Source organism: Equus quagga, chromosome 17 (assembly GCF_021613505.1).
Source record: "Equus quagga isolate Etosha38 chromosome 17, UCLA_HA_Equagga_1.0, whole genome shotgun sequence".
Classification (NCBI taxonomy): Eukaryota; Metazoa; Chordata; class Mammalia; order Perissodactyla; family Equidae; genus Equus; species Equus quagga.
This window is the reverse complement of record NC_060283.1, coordinates 32,303,836-32,325,612: the sequence shown is the minus strand read 5'-3', so window position 1 is coordinate 32,325,612 and position 21,777 is coordinate 32,303,836. Positions and strand designations below refer to the sequence as shown.

Here is a 21,777-nt window from a genome sequence, read left to right as displayed (position 1 = left end):
TTGACAACTGCCCTCTCCACAGAAAGGATGGAAGCAGCCAGGGTGGGGGCGACGCTATCTTCACAGGAATGATGGGATTGACAACTGCCCTCTCCACAGAAAAGATGGAGGCCAGAAGATAATGGGACAATATCTTCAAAGTAACAATAAAACTGTCACCTAGCATTCTAGTTGCAGTGAAAATACTCTTAAAAAATGAAGGCATTTTTAGACCAAAAAAACCTATAGAGTTCACCATGAGCAGGACTCCCCACTCCCTTAAAGAAAATACCAGAGGATGTTCTTCAGGTTTTGAGGAAAATGATCCCTGGTAGAAGCATGGGGGTGCAGGAACAAACGGAGAAAACACGTGCGCCCCTCTCAGTGCGTACAGACCACAGACACGGGGGCCATGATGCCTCGTGGGGGTCGGTGTATGCCGGCACACACAGACGAGGCGGGAGGAGGACGTATGGAGGTGGCGCTCTGAGTCTGCTGCCCCAGGTGTGCTCTGAGCCCCGGTGGCACCAGTAGCACTTAGGGCGTTGCTGGAAATGCAGAGTCTGACTCCGCCCAGGCCCAGGGGTCGGCACTGACATTCTAGTAAGAGTCCCAGGAGACTCCCACACACATGTAGTCTGAGCAGCACTGTCCAGGGCTCCCGCCGTAGTCCTGAAGGAGCCCAGGTACGATTCAACATCGATGCACCAATACACGTGGCACTCCTGTGGCAATCACTGGAAGGACAGTAGAAGAATGCACAGCAAACAAGCCAACAGAGAGGGAAGCGGAATAATTCACGAAGGCAGGAGGAGGGAGCAGGGAGCCCAGCACACGCAGGACTGACAGGAAACGCACAGGCAGGGGCTCCACCTGCTTGTACGAGGGAAACCTCCTCACACTGCAGTAGCTTCTTCAATTCTGCATTATTTATTCTGGAATTTCACTTTCTTTTGAATATTGAATATTCCTTTCTCTTGAAACCACTTTTCAAAGGAAACAGAAGTGGAGTGGAGAGAAATGAAGCACATGTCCCCACGCCCCGACGCGTTCCAGCTTCTGCAGGATGGTGGCTGCCAACCCTCAGAGCCCGTGGCCTGCAGTGGGCTCTGCTCCCTGGACGGCCTTGCCTCTGACGTGGAGACACACGGCAGGTGACACGTGGTCTGACGGTGTCTGCTGGCTCCTCGCCCTCAGGCTGGACGCCCAGCTCCATGCTGTGCAGACGGAGCACAGGTGGGGCAAAGGGAGCACCTGGCCAGTGCCATTCAGGCGGGGCACCCCCCTCGTGAGCCTTTCCAAGGACGAGAGCTGGAGCGGCTTCTGGCCGTGCCATGTGGACTCACCCCATCTCGCTGCACAGTGATCTGAGTGTGGCCTCTCACTCAGCCTTCAGCTCTGCCTCTTTGTGCCAAAATCTGTGAACACCTCCTGACAGCCACCTTGCTCCAGAGTAAGCAACTTACTGGCAAGAAGCAGGCAAGCAAGAGAAGGGAGACAGGCCTGGGGGCAGATGCCATGACTGACAGACGTTGAGGCCACCTCTCCCCAGGTGCCAGGAGGGAGGGTGCCCTGGGAAGAGCAAGTGAGGGGCTGCCCTGTGCCCACCGCCCCATGGTTGGATAACTCCCACTCATGGGTTGTGACTTCCAGAGTTCTGTCCCCCCCATCTTAGAGATGACGATCGGCTGTCACAGTGGCTCGCTCAGCGCCAAAGCCAGCGATGGCGGTCAGTGCACAAGCTCCCCAAGAGGCACTGTCAGGCTCCTGGGGCATTGCTGCCCCTTGGATGGAATTTCCCCTGCTATTTTCCTCTTCAAATGGAAGTTATTTGGAAAGGCTTAAAGCTGAGGCACTGCATCGCTCAGCTCAACAACAGACCTCTTTTGGTGCCTACAGCCTCTGGTGACAATGAGCAATCTGGTGAGTTCACTAATAATTCTGTGGTCATCCCGGGTCGGCCCTGACAGCTACAGCGTCATTAGGATACAGAACCATCTGAGCCAGACTGACCCTCATTTAAATACAGGGGGTTGGAAGCAACTGTTAGCCTTTAAAATTCAAAGTGGCGCTTGTTCAGGCTGTTGGGAGATCAAAAGCAGTGTTTTTTCCTAAAAAAATTTAGAGAAAAGAATATCGAGAACTTTCCCTAGATATTAAAATATAAGCCACGATCATCTTAAATTATTAGATGATTTTAAATTACAATTGGTGAAGAAGGAGACAGACAAGAAAAAAGAAACAGATCCCTGCCCCCTATTTATGGGGATGTGGCTTAAGACAGGCATGACATTTCAAATCTGTGGGGTCACTGGTCACCCATCTGGGAAGTCAGAACTGTGCACTGCATCATGTAAAAAACAAACCTGAGAGAGACTAAAGGTCTAAATGTAAAAAGAGAAGCGAGAGCTCCCTCGCACTCATAGGTTACATTTAAAACAGGAACAGATAGCATCTTTTGCTCATCAGATTAGAAAGGATCAAAAAGTCTGAAAATATGCCTTGTTGGTGGAGGAGCAGGGAAGCAGGCGCCCGCACGCGATGCTGGGGGAATGCAGTTGTTAAGAAAAGCCATTTAACAGCATCTCTCAAAATTCATAATGGACTTGTCCTTTGATCCAGCAATTCAACTGGGAGAAATTTATCCAGTTGATATGGATATATCTGCAGAAGTGGAAAACAACAAGAAACCTGAGAACGCCTAACTGCCCAGCAGTCAGGGCCGAAACAACTGAATCACAGCACACCGGGCCTGGCACGGTGGGGAGGGAGAAGGGATGACGAGACGGTGGAGACAGCCCGGTCTCGGAGATAAAGAGTAGGGCGAAATCTACGTCAGGGGCTGCCGTGTAACCCCTCGTGCAATTAAACGTGCGTCATGAGAGCGACATCGAGAGGCTGGCTGGCTGGCTGGTGGGGCTCACCTGCTCCACGTGGGGCTCCTTGGCGAAGGAGATCCTGGCGATGGAGTGGGATGCGATGCACAGCTCCTGCCCGTTCACCTCGCCCTCCTCCACCTCCACGATGCCTGCAAGGGAGGGCCGTCAGTCCACAGCAGCCTGCCAGGGTTCTCGGCGGCCGCAGCTCCTACCAGCAGCTCTCGCAAACAAGCATTCAGTGGGGCTGAACTTTGCAGCCACCGAGGCAACAAGGTGCCTGCAGTGCAGCCCCGAGTATGAAGAGGGAGGAGATTTACAACTCTGACGGGGCGATGAGCTCCGAGGGCAGCCCTCTCCAGTGTAATGGAAGCTCCTCTGCCTGCCCAAGGACTTCCAACCCACCAATGCCCCAGGCAGCTCCACGCCAGGCTGACCCAGTCTTGACCGTCCATCTGCTTCCAGAAGCAAGACTCACCTGAGCCTGTGAGCAAGGTAAAAGTCAGGCAGGTGGGCGTTGAGTAATTTCTAATTCGTGAACCTGGTTAACTATTTTAGGAGGACCTCCCACTGGGGGCAAAGCAGGCTTCCAGACAGAGAACCTCAGCTGGACAGGGAGGCGCCCGGTTCTAGTCCTGCCCAGAGCCCAGCTCATAGGAAACACCTGTGTGCAGGGCTGCAGCCAGGAGGAAGCCCATAGGGTGCTGGTACTGAAAAGACTAAGGAGAAAAGATCAAACTGTCCTCACAGACCCTCCTATGGCCCCACCTACCTCCTGTGGACCCCTGGGTCCAGAGACTGAGGACAAGGCCTGGGGCCCCCACCTGCCAGCCCCTCTCCTGTCAGCCCTCAGCCTGTCCAAAGGCCTGACAGTTCCCACCCTGAAAGGCCCCCACGTCGGCATCTCTGTGAGCACCCACACGCTCAGAGTCACTAAGAAAGCAGGAGGCAGATGCCGCCCCTCCTGCTGGCCACCACCCGGCCAGCACTCATGGAGCGAGAGCGAGGGCCAGGGGCAGAGGCAGGCTGGGGCAGCCCGGCGAGCGAGGAGTACCTGTGTTCTGGGCGCTGACGAAGGCCACCTTGTTGGTGTCAGGCTGGAGGCGGATGAAGCCACACTCCCTGTGCATGGGCTTCCGTGTGTCTGGGTGGAAGGCGTTGAACCTGGACAGGCAAGCAGGATAGGTAAAGCCCCAGCTACTCGATGCCCACCAGAGAGCGCCGGGCTCTGTGGACGGCTCTCCTCTCACTGTCTAAAGCACCCCCACCCACCGAATATAAAGTAACGTGTTTCTTGTTCATGTAGAAACACAGAGATGTATAAAGCACACAGGACGGGAGACAGGACACAACGTGTGCAGGCTCGGGCTGCCAGGGGCACCAGGACTTTCTACCTCCGACCTAGAAGCAGCCCCTCTGCCTGCCCCACCCCCTCCACTTCCTTGTGCATTTCTGGGGGCCTGTCTGCCTGACTGACCATGACCGACCTCGACCCTGAAGACAGGAAGCTGTTCTTTATAAGCTGGGGTATACCCTTCCCCCAGGGCCCTCTCAGCGCCAGCACCTTCCACATTTGTGGACGCTCCGCAAATGCAGTGAAATGCCACCCAGACACCAGGCCTGTCCCCTCTTGAGCATTATCTTGCTTAGGAGTCCAATGGATGCATGTGGCAAGAATCAGAGCAGGCGCTGAGTCGGGAGGTAGTTTCTCGTCAGCCTGTGTCACTATGCTGAGCTGATGGTGGGCAGTGAGAGACGGCTGCATCTTGAACTGGGAGCACTAACCCACAACGAAAAGCCAACTCTCATACCTCCAGCAGCATCCGAGCTGCTGCAGGATCAATGGCCACAACAGACAAGCTTCTGATGTGTTGGTGCTGGTGGCTACAGCTTACTAGGCGGGCAACGCCCTCTCTCCACCACAACCACCAAGAAGAAATACACTTTATACCATCAGCTACTGCTCACACAAACATACCATTATATTTAACAAAATATACATTTTCTAGTCTATTCTCGTTAACTTTTCTTTTAATGCTACTCAAAAAACTGAGTGACTGGCATTAAAAGAAAATTAATTAATGTTAGTCACAAAATTCTCTAATGGATTGTACCCATAGTTTAAAAACACTGCTTTATATTGTTGTGAGTTATTCTGTGTTATCCAGAATTTTCACATTTGGGTTTAGGTGCAGAATATTACTTTGCCCTCATTCATTCAACCAAGAATAATGCAAAAAGGTATGAGGTAATATTTCTTAAAACAATAAGATAAGATTTTCTAAGTCCTTTTGAAATTGCCAGGCATCATATGAGTAGTACCAAGTTAATTCAATAGGATTCTTAATGTAAAACTAAGCATACAGTGGAGTTGGGGGGACAGAGTTTTACTTTGTATTTTATATACTTATCTACTGTTTAAACTTTAAAAAAAGTGCGTACGACTCCTGTAAATAAGTGTCCTCAGCCCGCTCCCCAGCCCCACCTGCCCTGGGACCAGGCTCCCTCAAGGCAGCACGGCTCCCCGCTGTGCGCCTGCCTGTGTGGGCGAGGTGGAGGCGCCAGCGAGAGGAGCCCAGAGGACTTCTGCTCTGTTGTACATAACACTAACAGCTTCTCTGAGACCTCAAACAGCTCAGGGGCGAGTCTAAACGAAAGCCGCACCCTCTCGCTTTCGGAAACCTTGGGGTGACTGATTTCCATCCAGCAAGGCACATGAGACGAGGGGTTTCACTGAGCACAAGTGTTATTTTTTCATTTTTACTTTTTGCTGAGGAAGACTGTCCCTGAGCTAACATGGCTGCCAGTCTTCCTCTTTGTATGTGGGATGCTGCCACAGCGTGGCTGCCGCTGAACGCTGTGTAGGTCTGTGCCTGGGAACCGAACCCAGGCCACAAAAGCGGAGTGCACAGCACTTAACCACTAGGCCACGGGGCAGCCCCACAGGCACTTATTTTTACGTCTGGATTAAGAAGCCTGAGTTTTTGTGGTCAGCATAGCATCTTCAAACACATAAGAGAACCAGAAAGTACCATGTTTATGCAGTGGGTGTCTCAGGTGCCAGGTTAAGGCCAGGGAGGGGGTGCCTTTCTGAAATACGATCACCAGCTTCCTTCTGCACCTTCCACCTGGCGTTCGCCTGTCTCTTATGGGCTGGGTGTTCCCACAGAGACTCCGGTGGGTGCACTTACGAGAAGTTCAGCATGGGCTGGCCCACGTGGGAGATGTGCACCTCCTCTAGGTACTGGAAGGGCTGCAGCGTCGGGAAGGTCCCAGCTCCCGGCGGGTCTGACAGCCAGGTGCCCAGCATCCAGGACAGCGGCTCCACCACTGGGTTCATCTTGGGGGGCTCTGCGGACAAAAGGAAGAGTCAGTCAGCGGCTCTGCATCCCCTGGTCTCCTTCTGACCGTGCCCTGCTGAGCTGTGGGTGGAAACGCACACTCTGTCATGGAGCACGCCCTCGTGAGTACAGCTAATCCTGCGGGACCATGAACATGCCACTGGCCACCTGTCGAGAGGGGGAGAAAAAGGCCAAGCACTCAGCGAACATCACCTTGCCAGATCCAGCTTCAGAACTCTCTGTCCTGCACTGGAAAGAGGGCGCGGGCCTGGGGTCAGGGTGCCCTGGGGCGGGATCAGTGATGGAGATCAAGGGCAGAGGGAAGAGCATGACCAGGGGAAAGAGGGTTTCAGAGCAGGCAGAACGTGAGGAGCCCACTCCAGAGGCAAGACTTGCACGTGAACGGCCGCCTGAGATTCCCGCGAGAAGGCATGTGGATCTGACAGCACGTGAAAGGCCGCCTTAGGTTTCCGTGAGAAGGCGTCTGGATCTGACAGCAGCCCCCTGCAGACTGTCACCCAGAGGGCACGGTTTCTCTCTCACTCCACAAAAGAACCCACTGTCAGTGAAGTGTGAGAGACAAACGCAGGCCTTGGATTGAGACGTGTCAGGTGGAAGGGGTCTAGCGACAGGAGCGTGGGGGAGGGCAGAGTGGCTACGTTCGCCATCCCCCCAGGCCACAAGCCCCCTGCCCCAAGTCCTGCTTGGCCAAGCAATCGGAATCAAACACTGGTTACGGACCACGAGCTGGTGAGCGGTTTTTCAGAGGTCAGCTAGCGTGATCCTCACGTCACTGTGTGAAGCATCCTTATCCACATGTCAAGGAGAAGCTGTGGAGGGAGCAGCTGAAGGGCTCCTGAGACCATAGGAAGGCGGGACTTGCCCCCTCCGGCCGCAGAGGGAGGGTGCTGTAACAGGAGGTCTGATCCCCAGATAGAGCCCGAACTCTGTCCTGGCCACGCCCTGTTCCCCGCCCCTTGACAACCTCAGAGCTAAGCTCTTCAATCTGAACAAAAAAAGCAGGAGAGGAGAGCGGAACGCTGGCTGATGGTGCCGAGGCTAGACTGCTGCAGGGCAGGTTTTACCAGTGGGCCCACACATGCCAAAGCAAAGGGGCCCCTTCCTTGTCAGAGCTGATAACCCAGCAGCTTCCTTCAGGCCTGCCCGAGCAGAAGACCCACGGACGGGACAGGAGTTCCGGAAGCATCTTGGCCTCTGAAATCACACAAGCTGGGACTAGAAATTGAAAGCAGTCTGGGAGAACAATACCCAGGAGGAAGGGAGGGCCAGGGCTCTGGGCGTCTGAGAGCAGCGGGAAGGGAGGAGGAGGGCCGGGCGCGGCCAGCCTGGGGCACGGGGTGAGGACACTGGGTGGGGGACAGGGAACTACGCCCCTGACTTCTGAGCCCCCGTGCGGCAAAAACGGGCAGCAGACGAGGAGGGGTGTGAAAACCCACTCCTTTTCCAAGCTTGCTATCTCTCTCAGGATTTCCTTTTCAAATCACCCGTGGAAAGTCAGAAAGTGATAAAACTTTTGTAATCAGACAACAAAGGAAATTTAAGTCAGGATTTTAGTTACAATCTTTGACGGACATACGGAATAAAAGCTTCAGAATGAAAAGTCTGGGTGAGAAGCTGCTGCTGCTGACGCCGATGACAGCCGATGAGCTGCTTGTCATCTATGACACGTGAGCCAACTCCTTCCTTCTCGCAGTGTGCCCGGCGCTCTTCCAGGGAGCAGCATACTGTCGGTGGAAGGAAGACGACCACCCTGCCCACCCCTGTGGTGCTCGCGTGGTGGCGAGGGGAGACGGCAAGACCGAGAAACGAGGAAAAGATGCCGCAATTAATGTACACTAGGTGATAAGCCGGAAAGGGAGACGGGGGCTGCTGGGCATTTTGAGATCTTAACTAAGAGGGGGAACGACGGCCTCCTGAGCAGTGTGCAGAGACCAAGAGGGCATGTGGGGCCCTCGGCTCCTGTGGAGAAGAGTGGGCCAAGCAGACATGCCGGTCTTGCTGGGGAGGAGCAGGCGGCCAGTGTGGCTGGGGACGGCTGGGCCAGGACAGCCTCAGCCCCTGGAAGGGCTCTGGCCTCGACTTTGGGGGGCCACGGAAAGGTGTGAGTGGGAGGGCCGAGATCTCTGGCTGTGCAGAGCAGGCGGTGGAGGGTGGCCTGGGCCCAGCGGCAGTGGTGGAGGCGGGAGAGGGCCAGATTCTGGATCTGATCTGAAGGTAGAGACAACCGGATTTACTGATGGCTGGGATGTGGACATGAGAGAGGGAGGTCACTCCGAGGTTTATGGCCTGAACAATTGAGAAGTTGCCACCAACTGAGGTGCCAGACTCAGAGGAAGAGCTTGGGTGGCTTGAAGTGTGAGACTCTGTGGCAAAAATCAGTCAGCTCAGAAAGTGCAAGTCCTACCATTTCATACAAACAGAAATCATTATTTTTCAGACAGACAGCTATGGCCTCAGAGACTCTCAGTCTGGTAGCATTTTTATCATGCTCAGTTGCAGCACTGAAAAAACGTTCTCTGCAAATCTCAGGCTTTCTGGTGGGTTCTCAGGCCCGCCCACGTCAAGTGCAGCACAGGGTAGGGGTCGCCGCCCATGGTCACAGCCCACTCTGGCTCTCTCCACGTCTGGATCCTCGGAGCCACACCCCACGCGCGGCCTAGTTTGTGACCAGTCTGCATGAAATGGAAACATACTTTCAAAAGTGCCAGGCTGCTGATGCAAAAAGTCAGTCCTGTGAAGATGCGCGCCACGCCAAACCACGTATTTCCCTTCTCTCAAGGAGGGTCTCTGAGCAACTAGTCCTCTGCTGGCCCAAGCGCCGAGCCCCGTGGCTGAGCCGAGCCCGCCCCCTAGCGTGGAGTCACGCCATTGCAGCGCAGACCCCAGAGGGAGGCAGGGCTGGGAACTGGGTCTTCAGGAAAGGGACACACACCTTCTCAGCAGCCAGAGCTGAGGTGACGCTGAGGGGAGGGACCATGCACTCACTTCTCGCTGCCCCATGTGCTCTGCACGCTCCTGAAGAGGCAGCCTCCTCACAGGAAGGCAGTGGTGGGCATGACACCAGCCCCTCCCCAGACCACCAGGATCAAGAGGCCTCTGCCTGGGGACTCCGACTGGGCCCTCCGCAGGCCGCCGCTTCCCCTCTCCCCCGGGGCACCTCACCACCCCCCATGGCCGCCCTGTGCACCCCAGGGGCACCTGCTCCCCCTCCTGCAGGGCTGTGCTCAGTCCTGGCCCGTCTCTGCCCAGGCTGTCCTCCTCCCAGGGCTTCTCTGCTGGCCCCATTCATCCATCCGGTTGACACCTTGCACCCCAAGACCAAACGAGGCCCCTTCCTCTGACGTGCCGCCCTGGCCCTTCCCTCTCATCTGCCCCACTGGGGAGACCCTGAGGGGGGGAGCCTGTCCTCATCAAATCTGCTCCTCAGAGGGACCTGAGACGAGGAGCTCCTCAAACTTGGGGTGAGAGAGACAGAGAGAGGGAGAGAAAGAGAGAGGGAGAGACAGATGGAGACAGAGAGGGACAGAGAGAGGAAGAGAGAGAGAGACAGGGAGAGAGAGGGGGGAGGGAGAGAAAGAGAAAGAAATAGGGAGGGAGGGAGAGAAAGAGAAATAGGGAGAGAGAGAGGGAGAGAGACAGAGACGGGGACAGAGAGAGGGACAGAGAAAAGGAGAGAAAGAGGGACAGAAACAGAGAAGGAGAAACAGAGAGAGAGGGAGGGAGAGAGAGACAGAGAGGGAGATGGGGGGGGGGCGGGGCGGAGAGAAACAGAGAGGGAGAGGTCTTGTTCTTTCATCCCCCAAAATCTCTCTGGCGATCTCTCTGAGGGAACATGATCTGGTAAGTGAGCATTATCACCTCTTCCAGAAAATAAAAAAACAACACACAAAAAAAACCTTCCCCGAACTTGATTTTCAGGGAAAATAGGTCATAGATACAACCCACACAGCCAGCAAAATATGCATGAGGGCCCTGAAAGCGGCTGGGATGGGATGTCAGAGCCTCACTCAAGGACAGAAGTGGGCAGGGAACAGGCAGGGACCTCCGTGGAGGGGAGTGGGCGAGCTATCCGAGGAGAGGCCTGGGCAGAGGGCTCGGCCAGCCAGGCACAGAGGGGCGAGGCAGCAGGGCCATGGAGCCGCTCGCCACGGCCCTGTTTACAGGAGCAGCCTGCTCACAAGGCAGCAGAGAGTGGGGAGCCCTCACAAGGAGCAGGAAAATGGCCAGGCCCAGGCCGGTGTGAGGGAAGCTCCTGGCACCATGGAAAATGCCCCAACTGCAGGACACCCCTGACATCACGTGCCACGCAGAAAGGCAAGAATACTGCCAACCAAAGGGGTGCTCTGCTTTTCCCTCAGATTGACTGTAAGAAGCGCCAGAGGTCAGAGATGTAGAAAATGTGTCTGAAAATGGATGAAAAATGCGGTAGAACACAAAGTGTAGGAAAGAGAGCAAATATTGCCAGGACCCAGGTGGAACCGACCAGACATTTCACCGTACTCTCTAGAAACCCAGCGAAGCACTCGCCTCCACGAAGACAGACCACAGACTAGAAGAGCAGCGACCAGGGAAAGAAGTGGCAGGAAAACAGGAGAAGGTGCACCCTGAGCTGGCAGAAGTCGGGAAAGGAGCAGAAGAAACACCAATCAAACCACCAGCAGGAGGAGGCTGCAGTGGGAGAGGGTGCACGGTGGGACACGGAGGGCAGCGATAAGTCGGAGAGGAGAGGAGAGGAAAATACAGACCCGGAAACCAGTTCAAAAGGCCTGGAGACCCTCGCACGCTGCGGGTGGGAACGTAGAGTGCGGCCTCTCCTCACAGGGTGGGCGTGGGGCACTGCGCTGGCAGTGGTCCAACCCAGGGATCCACCCAAGGGACGGAAATACCAGTCCACACCACTGGACGAGAGTGTTCACGGCAGCATTATTCACAACAGCCTAAGCGTGCAAACGACCCACATGCCCTTCAACTGACGAATGGGTAAGCAAAATGTGGCACAGCCCGACGCTGGACTATGACTGGGCCATAAAAAGGAATGAAGCCCTGACACATGCAACGTGCATGAACTTTGAGCACACAATAAATGTCACATACTGTATGACGCCGTTTATACGAAATGTCAGCAAAGGCGAGTCCACAGAGCCAGAGCAGGGCAGCGGTTTCCCCACAGCAAGATTCCGTGGTGGAAGAGACCAGAGCCACACACAGGGGAAGAGTGAGTGCGCAGGACTTCACAGCCACACAACTTCCTTTGACACACAGGAGACAGACCTGAGCTGTCCGACACGGGAGCTGGAGGCCACACGCCAGCTTGTGAAATGTGGCTGCTCCACTGAAACGTGCTTTAAGAGTAAGGCACACACTGGATTTCAAAAACTCAGTCCAAAGAAAGAAAACTTCAAGTATTTCAGTAATTTTTAAGTACCGGTAGTTATGTGCTGAAATGATAATGTTTTAGGTAACACTGGATTAAATAAAATATATTATTGAAATTAATGTCACCTGTTTCTCTTTACCTTTTTTTTTCCTGAGGAAGATAAGCCCTGGGCTAACATTTGCTGCCAATCCTCCTCTTTTTGCTGAGGAAGGCTGGCCCTGAGCTAATGTTTGTGCCCATCTTCCTCTACTTTATACATGGGACGCCTGCCATGGCATGGCTTGCCAAGCGGTGCTGTGTCCGCACCCAGGATCCAAACTGGCGGACCCCAGGCCACTGAAGCTGAATGTGCGCACTTAACCGCTGCACCACTGGGCCGGCCCTTCTCTTTACCTTTTTAATGTGGCTCTTCGAAAATCTTAACTGACACGTGAGCACAGATTATGTTCCTGTTGGATGGCGCTGGAATGGACAGTTTTCAGCACTCAGGGAACACTGTCCCACAAATTCTCCCTGAGGATGTTACTGGAAGACAGAATTCACTGAGAGACGACGGGGAAATGAGGGCAAAAGGAATGACAGTGAGTACCAGACACATTCCACGGGAAAACAAATACAGGCACCAGTCACAGGTGGCAGATGCCCTGACCGTGCAGGCGTGACACGACGCAGAGACACCTCGAGACGAGCCAGGGGAGCAGAGCAGGCCCGCTGTCCATCACTGAGAGTCGATGGCCCTGAGGCTGACAAACCAAGGAGTAGACCATGCAGGGGAAGATTTTACTTTAAAAACAAAAGACAGCAGGAACACTATAAAATAATAGGACAGAACTAAGACCAAACACATCTGAACTCACATACCAAAAGAAAAGGCTTTTAAGGGGCTGGCCCGGTGGTGCAGCGGTTAAGTGTACACATTCCACTTCAGCGGCCTGAGGTTCGCCGGCTCGGATGCTGGGTTCAGACACAACACCGCTTGGCAAGCCAAGCTGTGGTAGGCATCCCACATGTAAAGTGGAAGAAGACGGGCACAGATTTTGGCTCAGGGCCAGTCTTCCTCAGCAAAAAAAAGAGGAGGATTGGCAGCAGATGTTAGCTCAGGGCTAATCTTCCTCAAAAAATAAATAAATAAATAAGAAAAGGCTTTTCAGATTGGATCACAGAGCAAGACCCTCAACTCTTGCTGTAACTAAACTAAAGTAATCGAGAAAGGCATCTCAGAAAGCTGGGCAAATGCAAGCAGTGAGAAAGCAGGCGTCATGATCTTCCTATCAGGTAAAATGAAGTCCCAGCCAAAATGTACTGAACTTGACAAAGAGTGGCTTTTTTTTCTTTTTGAGGAAGATTAGCCCTGAGCTAACTGCTGCCAATCCTCCTCTTTTAGCTGAGGAAGACTGGCCCTGAGCTCACATCCATGCCCATCTTCCTTGACTTTATATGTGGGACGCCTACCACAGCATGGTGTGCCAAGCAGTGCCATGTCCGCACTTGGGATCTCAACTGGCGAACCCCGGGCTGCTGAAGCGGAACGTGCGCAGTTAACCACTGCGCCACCGGGCCAGCCCCAAGAGTGGCTCTTTAGGACGTGAAGGGTGCAAGTCCCAACGGCAGTATCACGGTTACGAATACTCATGCACCAAACACAGCAGCAACCTCCGTAAGGCAGAAATTATTAAAGATGCACAGATGTTGATAGAAAGAAACTAAAGGATACCACAATTCATGTCTACGTCCAAGTGAATAAAATACAAATAATGAAACAGAATACCTACATGACATATTAAGGTAGTCCTGATTGATACATGTTGCACTTTAGAGCTTAAAACTAGAGAATACTCCTTTTCAAGTTCCTCCAGAAAACTCATGAAAACTGATGTTACAAATGGTCAGAGACTCTGTAAGTGTCAAAAAGCAGAAGCAATTTCCACCACACCGTGTGATCACAACGCAGTGAGACTAGAAATTAAAACACTATGAGACAGCCCTTGAAGACATTATGCTATGAAAGAGAAGCCAGACACAAAAACGTACATATATTTTATGTTTCCATTTGTATGAAGTTCTAGAAGAGGTAACTGGATCTATGGTGAGAGGACCAGAACGGGGCCGGGGTCGGGGCTGGGCGGAAGGTACGAGAGCTCGGGAATGCTTGATCACGGGTGTGGGGACACTGGTGTCTGCACCTGTCAAAACTCACCTATGGGAACACCTAGAGCTGTTTCACTTTTGTAAATTATACCTCGATAAAACGTTAAGAGCTGAAAATTCCAGAAAACAAACATCCAAAAAAATCAGAAACTGAAATGCCCTTTCCCTGGACCCGTTTACTATGTTGTAACAGCACAGGGTTGTGGGCAGCCAGGTGATACCGGCCTCAGAGTCGGCACGTCAGGGAGCAGCCTAGCTCCCAGGGACAAGGTCTGCTGTTGCAGATCTTCTGTTATTTTAAGAAAATCCAGAAATACTGACTTAGGAGTAAAATATCCCAATTTCTAAAGATGTGCTCAAATTAAACCAACAGGCTGGAGTGTGAGTCATACACCCTGGTCCCTGGCTGTGCTGTCCACCGTCCACCAGCTGGCCACAGCCTTGGTCTCACACACAGGGCACGGGAGGCCTGGCGAGGGCTGGGCGAGCCTGTGGGGCACGGCCCAGTGCACTCCTGGCCCTTCCCAGGTCGGGGCCTGCGCCTTCCCTCCTCGCTCCTTCCTTATGCCTTTCCTCTTCCAGCTAGGAGTGAGAGGCGGGTGGCCACCCACACAGCCCCTTGAGTCCTGAACCAATGCCTCAGGAACATCAAGCACGATCTTAGCTGGCCACAGCTGTTCATAAGTGAGCAGTCTTGTTTCATTTGAGCTGCACAGGGAGCCGGTTCCAGACTCACGGAACACCTGCGAGTTCTGCGTGTGCGCTGGCCACGGCAGGGAAGCTGCCTGCGTACAGATGGGAGGCTGGCCCACTGAAGTTAATGTGCAGTCACTAGCTCATACAGAGCAGGCAGAACAAAGCAACAGAACCTGCTGTGAAACGCACGTGAGAACTCGCTTAAGACGGGTCATGAGGATCCAGGTAAGAACTGGGCTTCTGGAAGTCTGGCGGGACTGAGTCTCCCGCCCCCGGTCTGGGGGCCCAGGGCCTTGCTGGAACTTCTCCATCTAGAATGTGTGCACATGGAGCAATCAAAGATGGATTAAAGATGGATCCATGGGGTTTCCACCGTAGCTGTTGCCTGCTAGCAGGCAAGGTAAGATGTCTATACAAGCAATTCCAATCAGTTGATGTCACAAGGGGTCACGGATAAGAGAGGAGGAGCACAGAGATGGAGAAGGTGCTCCAGGACATCTCCTTAAGGGACAAGAGCCCACCTGCGCTTGGAGAATGGGCAGGACAAGGTCAGGGATGGAGTGGGGCCTGCAGACAAATGCAGAGCCGTCCCATCCTGGGAGATTCGGGCTGGTGGGCCCGAGGCAGGCTGGTCTGTGCCTTTTACACCTCAGGGGTGCTAATGCAGGGCCTTGGAGTGAGACAGCAGTGCTGGCCGGTGGTCTGCTAGCACAGGTCACGCCTGTCCCTTCTTTGCTCCATGACAATGGCCCCGGGCCAAGTGTGAGCAAAGGCTCGCCCAACAAGCACTGCACTGTGCGGGGCTCGGGTGGGGCTCGGAGGACTGGAGGGGAGGAGCTGGGGTGTGCAAACCACAGCCGGGCAAAGTGGAATGGAGGAACTGACCAGTCCTGGGGATGGGGACCAGGGAGGTGGCCAAGAGCCGGAAGTTAGAAGCCTGGAGGCCCAGTGAACGGAGTCACCAGAACCAGAACATGGGAAGCAAGGCTTAAGATGCAATATGGGTTAGGGGGGCAGCTGAGGACAGAAAGAAGGTGTGTAGGGGAGAAGTCCAGCAGCAGCCAGCGTCCAGACTGGCAGCCTGGAGGGGCATCGGCAACATCAGGGTGAACGTGCGGGCCACAGGAGCCAAGGGTAGACACTGCCCCCAGGACAGGTTAGAACCACCCAAGAGAGGTGGACTCAGCACGGTCATGAGCACCCAAACAGAGGGTGGGTGGGCGTTCCTGGAAGAGCAGGTGGGGAGAGACTGCTGGGGGCCTAATTTCCTGCCTCTAACAAATTCTGTCTGAAACCCATTCAATCACATGTGCACTTGTAAATAGACTTTGCAATGGCGGAAAGTGGGCACTCGGTCATGTGGAGCCCAAGTTCAGCAAGTCCTTCTGGACACGAAACAACTCATTTAGACGTCAGCTCATTCTGAGCCCACAGTTGATGCATTCTCCAGACAAATACTCTAACGCATCACACTAAGGAAAGTGAAAGGGGAAGCGGTGTGTTTACTTGGCAGTATATTAAAAAGACCAGAAAATTCTAAAGTGACTTTTCTTCTGAAAGTCAGAAGAAACATCTGGAGTCGAAAAAGTCACACTGGACTGGAAATGAAGGCAGGTGCCGTTAAAGCAGCGTCAGGAGACCCTTCGTGCTGCCCAAGGTTTACTGAGCAATGTGTTGTCACATCAATGAAGGTCGGACACCCTGGGACACCTGATTCTGCAATGGAGTATCTTCTTGTTCTGGGAAACACTGCAGATTTAGTCCTCCTGCTGGCTGTTATTTGCTCTTACTTGTAATCCAGTGTAAACTGGATGAGGACAGCAGGGCAGGCAGTAAACAGTCAGTGGCGGGCGGTGGATCCCACGCTTCCTGGCTACACTGCCCCTCGCCCGGCAGCGCCCGCAGACACTGGCCAGCACTGGGAGTCACCCCGGTTCCTCTGCGGGGCTGCACTACTGCCCGTGGAACAGCTGCCAGCCCCTCGGCCACTGTCTCTCTCCTTGTTTTCACTGAAGCGTCGCAGGCGGGAGATCAACCACAAGACAATTCTCAAATCCAAACGTCAGGTTACAGGAACCTGTATAAATGTCAAATCCATCAAACTATATCCTTAAGATTTGTGTATTTTACTGTATGTAAATTATACCCTTCATTAGAAAAAAAAAAATGAATTTAAAAGTCAAACAAAAAGTATAATAAATGAGGGATATAGCTTATTTGCCACTTTCAACCTCTTCAAGTAAATCAGACAGGTTTTTCTATGTTTTTTTCTGATTTCATTTTTCTTTTATTAAAATCTCAACCAAAACACAAAAACAAAAATTTAAATTTTCTCCAGGAAATTTAAATTTTCATTTTTTGGCCCAAGACAGTGAAAGCAGGCTTACCCATCCCTAAGTTTTCTAAACTCCGGAAGCCGTCAAGGTTCTTCAAGGTTGTTTTCTGCCAATTGCCGGGAAATGTTTGCACCTGGCTGTTAGCAGCTTGGCAGGAAGTGAATGCCAAACTTGAAGAATGCATTCTGGGAACTGTAGTTCCACTATAAAAGACGAGTCTTCAGAAAAAGTGGAAGCCACAGACAAACCTGGAAATGACGGAGTCTTAGAGCTGGGAGGAGCTCTGGGGATCAAGTCGAATTTTACGAAGGTCACACAGGCTGGAGAGGTTACATGTCCAGTGCAGGGCAAGGAGTGGGGCTCAACTGCCGGCCACAGTGGAGCCAGCTCGGAGCCAGGCACACAGCAAACGCTGTTTCTTTGTGGAACAGTCACTCTGGAAACTCCTAACGTAGCCTGTTCTACCTGTCTCCTGGTGGGCTGGCTGCCCACTTATCTTGGCTTGAAAAGTGGAAGCTCAGAGACTGCGCTGTCTTCTGGCAAATGTGCCAGCCGATGGGTCCAGGACCCAATGACAGGAAACGAGCAGACACACTCACCATGACCTAGGGACGGACTCCTTCCTGGCGCCTCCCACCCTCACACTGCTTTGTGTTAGTGACAAAGTGTTTCCGACACTAAGTACACAGCACAACAGCATAAAGGGAGCCAAGGCCACCCACCGCCCAGCCAGTGCTGGCTGTCCCAGGTGAGGAAGACACTAACCTGGCATTGGTGATCATTTGTGTCCCACTGGCATGGCACACCAGGGGAAGCTGTTCTTTTAAAATGATAGCAAGGCCCTCTTTTTATCACCCATGAAATGGAAAGGTGTGCGTGCAAACATGGGGGAAAAAAGAAATGATGGACAAAAAATAGAGCAAATATTTCTATAAAATACAAAAAGACAGAAAAGGAGACCAAAAAATTACTACTTGTAGATGTTATGGCTGATTACCTAGTTAATCCAAAACTCTCAACAGAGAAACTGTTAGAACTAATAAGTGAATCTGATAAGATGGCTGGTTATAAACATTGGCAACTCTCCCACATGTTAGCAATAACCAAATTAAATCACAGGGAGGGGCTTCCAGTTTCAACTCTGACATGGAAAGAGCTCAGAAGTCCTAACTTCTGTTTCTACAAGAAAAACACTGAGTAAACCAAAAATCAGTAACTTTTCTTGGACCCATCAGAGAAGTGAGGTCACAGATGTCCTCCCCAAGTCTGGAGCGACGTGCTAACACAGAGTCACAGCTGAGAACCGCTGACCTGGAGCAGAAACGACTGGAGACACCGACTGGCAGGAACTCTTTTATTATTTTCCCTTCTTCTCCCCAAAGCCCCCCACTACACAGTTGTATATTTTAGTTGTGGGTCCTTCTAGTTGTGGCATGTGGGACGATGCTGCCTCAGCATGGTCTGATGAGCGGTGCTGGGTCCGCGCTCAGGATCCGAATCAGTGAAACCCTGGGCCGCCGAAGCAGAGCACGTGAACTTAACCAGTTGGCCATGGGGCCGGCCCCTGGCAGGAACTCTAGATGGTAATTTGGATAAAATGCTGAACGTAGACAAGCATGAGAGTGAGAATCTCGTGGAGGCTGCAGTCCTAGGGGGCCCTCAACTTTCATGGGTTTTATTTCCAGGAACCTCACCAAGTTCTCACCATGAGAACACAAGAAAAAAATCTCCTGTCTCTGGCAGGGGGAGAGGAAGGGAAACATTTTGAAATAAGCCTAGAGCATTGTCCAAAACAAAGGCCTGCTCTGCAGTGAAAAAGGCTTTAGCAGAGCTTTCTGTCACCTGGAGGAAGGGCATGTCCCCCAACCAGCCCCCGGAGCCTTCCTGTCTCACCCAGGGCGGGGGAAAGAGGGAAGAAACACTTGTGAAGTCACAGCCCAGGAACACAGGCCACAAAAGGCTGAAATTCAATCAGCAGGTTATAGAACACTTCCCCTCCTGCACAATAACATGGATCACAGCAGAAAAAGCCCCAGGGTGCAGACTCCACGAGAAAGGTTCCTAGAGAAACCCAAGACAATGGGGAGACAAAAACTCAGGACGTTAGAGGAATGCGGGGCCCTGGCATCCAGAGCCCCGGCAGGGATTAGACAGAGCCCAAACGCTGGCCAGGTGAACAGAACACCTCAGCCTAAAGGCCTCGGCACCTCAGCTCCTAGCATCTGATACATCAGGGCCTCCTTTAAAAACACTACAAATCACGCTACAGGGCGAGAAAGAACACAGTGTGAAGAGACAGAGCACGCATCAGGACCTGCCGCAGGCATGGCAGAGATGTTCCAATTGTCAGAGTTGGCATTTACAATAACTATGATTAATAGGCTAAGAGCTCTAAAGGAAAAAGTGGACAATATGCAAGAACACATGAATAATGTCAGAAGAGAGAGGAAAGGCTAAGAAAGAACCAAAAGGAAATGGTACCCATCAAAACACTGGGACAGAAATGAAGAATGCCCTTGATGGACAAGCTGAGGAAGGAATCAGTGAATCTGAAGATACGTCAACAGAAACTTCCCAGACTGAAACGCAAATGGAAAAAAAAGAACAGGATATCGGAGAATTTCTGGACAATTACAAAAGTGATACATAAGCATAATGGAAATAACAGGAAGACAAAAAAGAGACAAAGGAGAAAAAATATGTGAGGTAATAATAGCAGAGAATCTTTCAAAATTAATAACAGGCACCAACTCACAGATCCAGGAAGCTTAGAGAACACCAAGCACAATAAATACCAAAAAATCTATGTCTAGGCAAATCATATTCAAACGGCAGCAACCAAAGACAAAAAACACTCTATACAGAGAGCAAAGATGATAAGAATTACAGTCATCTTCTCATTAGAAGACGTGCAAGCAAGAAAAGAGAATTCTACATCCTGTGGAACGATCCTTCAAAAGTAAAGAAAAGACCTTGCCAAACAAAAGCTGAGGAAATTCATTGCCAGGAGACATGCCCTGCAAGAAATATTAAAGGAAGTTCTTCAGGGATAAGGAAAATGATACAGTTCAGAAACTGAAATCTATATAAAGCAAAGAGCAATGGAGAAGGAATAAACGAAAGTAAAATAATTTTCTTTGTCTCAACTGCCCTAATAGATAAACGTTTGTTCAAATGAATAACAGTAACAGTGTGATTCCAGCATATGTGTAAGTTAAACGAATGACAGCAACTTTGTAAGAGACAAGAGGGAGGACGTGGGAATCCTCTGCTGTGTGGAAGCAGCAGCATTATTTGAAAGCGGACTTAGATTCGTGGTAAATGTACAGCAATAATTCTAGGACAATCACTAAAAAGTTTTAAAAAGAAGTACAGGAGGCAGCCCCGATGCCCAGTGGGTAAAGTTCGGCGTGCTCCTCTTCGAAGCCTGCGTTCGGTTCCCAGGCGTGGACCACACCACCCGTCTGCCAGTAGCCGTGCTGTGGCGGCAGCGCACACAAGAACTAGAAGGACTTGCAACTAGAACATACAACCATGCACTGGGGCTTTGGGGAGGGGAAAAAAAAGGAAGATTGGCAACCGATGTTAGCTCAGGGTGAATCTTTCCCAGAAAAAAAAAAGAAGGAGGACTGTAGATGATATGCTACGAAAGGAGAGAAAACGAGACCAAATAAAATACTCAACTAAAACCAGAGAAGGCAGAAAAGGAGGGGAACAAAAGAAGCAAATAGAAAGTATTTACAAACATGATAGGTAGTAATCCAGCTGTAGCAATAATCACTTTAAATGTGCATGGTCTAAGGACACCAATTAAAAGATAAACACTGTCAGAGAAGATTGAAAAAAAAGAGGCAACTCTATGTTATCTATAAGAAACCCACTTTTGATGCCAGCCCCGTGGCCAGTGCATGCTCCACTTCGGCGGCCCAGGGTTTCACCTGTTTGGATCCTGGGTGTGGACATGGCACCGCTCATCAGGCCAGGCTGAGGTGGCATCCCACATAGCACAACCAGAGGCACTCACAACTAGAATTCACAACTAGGTACTGGGGGCTTTGGGGAGAAGAAGAAGAAAAAGAAAAGAAGACTGGCAACAGTTGTTAGCTCAGGTGCCAATCTTAAAAAAAGAAACCCACTTTCAATATAAAGACATAGATTACAAGTAATGGGATAAAGAAAGATATATCATGCTAACGCAGATCAAAAGAAAACCGGAACAGCTGCATTAGTTTCGGACAAAGCAGACATCAGTACAAGAAAAATTATCAGAGATAATGAGGGGCATTACATAACAAAAAATGTGTCAATTCTCTAAGAAGACATAATCATCCTTAATATCTATGTACCTAACAACAGAACATCAAAATACGTGAGACAAAAACCGACAGAACTGCAAGGAGAGGGAGACAAATCCACTGTCGCAGCTGGAGCCTTCAGCATTACCCTGTTCGCAGCAGACAGACCCAGCCAGCAGAAAATCAGGGAGGACATAGTTGAACTCAACAGCACCACCAACCAACTCTCTGTAATTGATATCTACGGACGACCATGATGGTTAATTTTATGTGTCAACCTGACCGGGCTAAGAGGATGACCACATAGATGGCGGGTAAAACATTATTTCTGGGTGTGTCTGTGAGGGTGATTCCAGAAGAGATTAGCATCTGAACTGCCGAACTGAGTAAAGCAGGTGCCCTCCCCTATGTGGGTGGGCAGTGAGGGACTGAACAGAACAAAAAGGAGGAGGAGGGCGTATCTGCTCTCTCTGTTGGGCTGGGACGTTCGTCTTCTGTCCTGATGCATCAGCATGCCTGGTCCTCGGGCCTTCAGACTCAGACCAGGACTTACGCCACCCCGCTCCCTGCACCCCTGCCAATTCTCGGGCCTTTAGACAGGCACTGAACGACTCTACCAGCTTTCCTGGCTCTCAGCTTGCCGTGCATAATCATGGAAGCCAATGCCGAGCATAAATCTCCTCCTGTATATACACACAACCCCTGTGG

At 51.7% G+C, this 21,777-nt stretch overlaps 1 protein-coding gene across 2 annotated transcripts in view; it reads right to left on the bottom strand.

Annotated features, from left to right (window-relative positions):
• The window catches only part of THAP4 (THAP domain containing 4), a 45,337-nt gene that overhangs the window by 4,010 nt on the left and 19,550 nt on the right, over positions 1-21,777 (bottom strand). For both annotated transcript variants that reach the window (XM_046643124.1, XM_046643123.1), the window contains exons 3-5: positions 6,047-6,206; positions 3,910-4,019; positions 2,904-3,007 (exon numbers count right to left, since the gene is read on the bottom strand). In XM_046643124.1, coding sequence (XP_046499080.1) covers positions 2,904-3,007; positions 3,910-4,019; positions 6,047-6,206 — 374 coding nt within the window. The remainder of the gene's footprint in view (positions 1-2,903; positions 3,008-3,909; positions 4,020-6,046; positions 6,207-21,777) is intronic.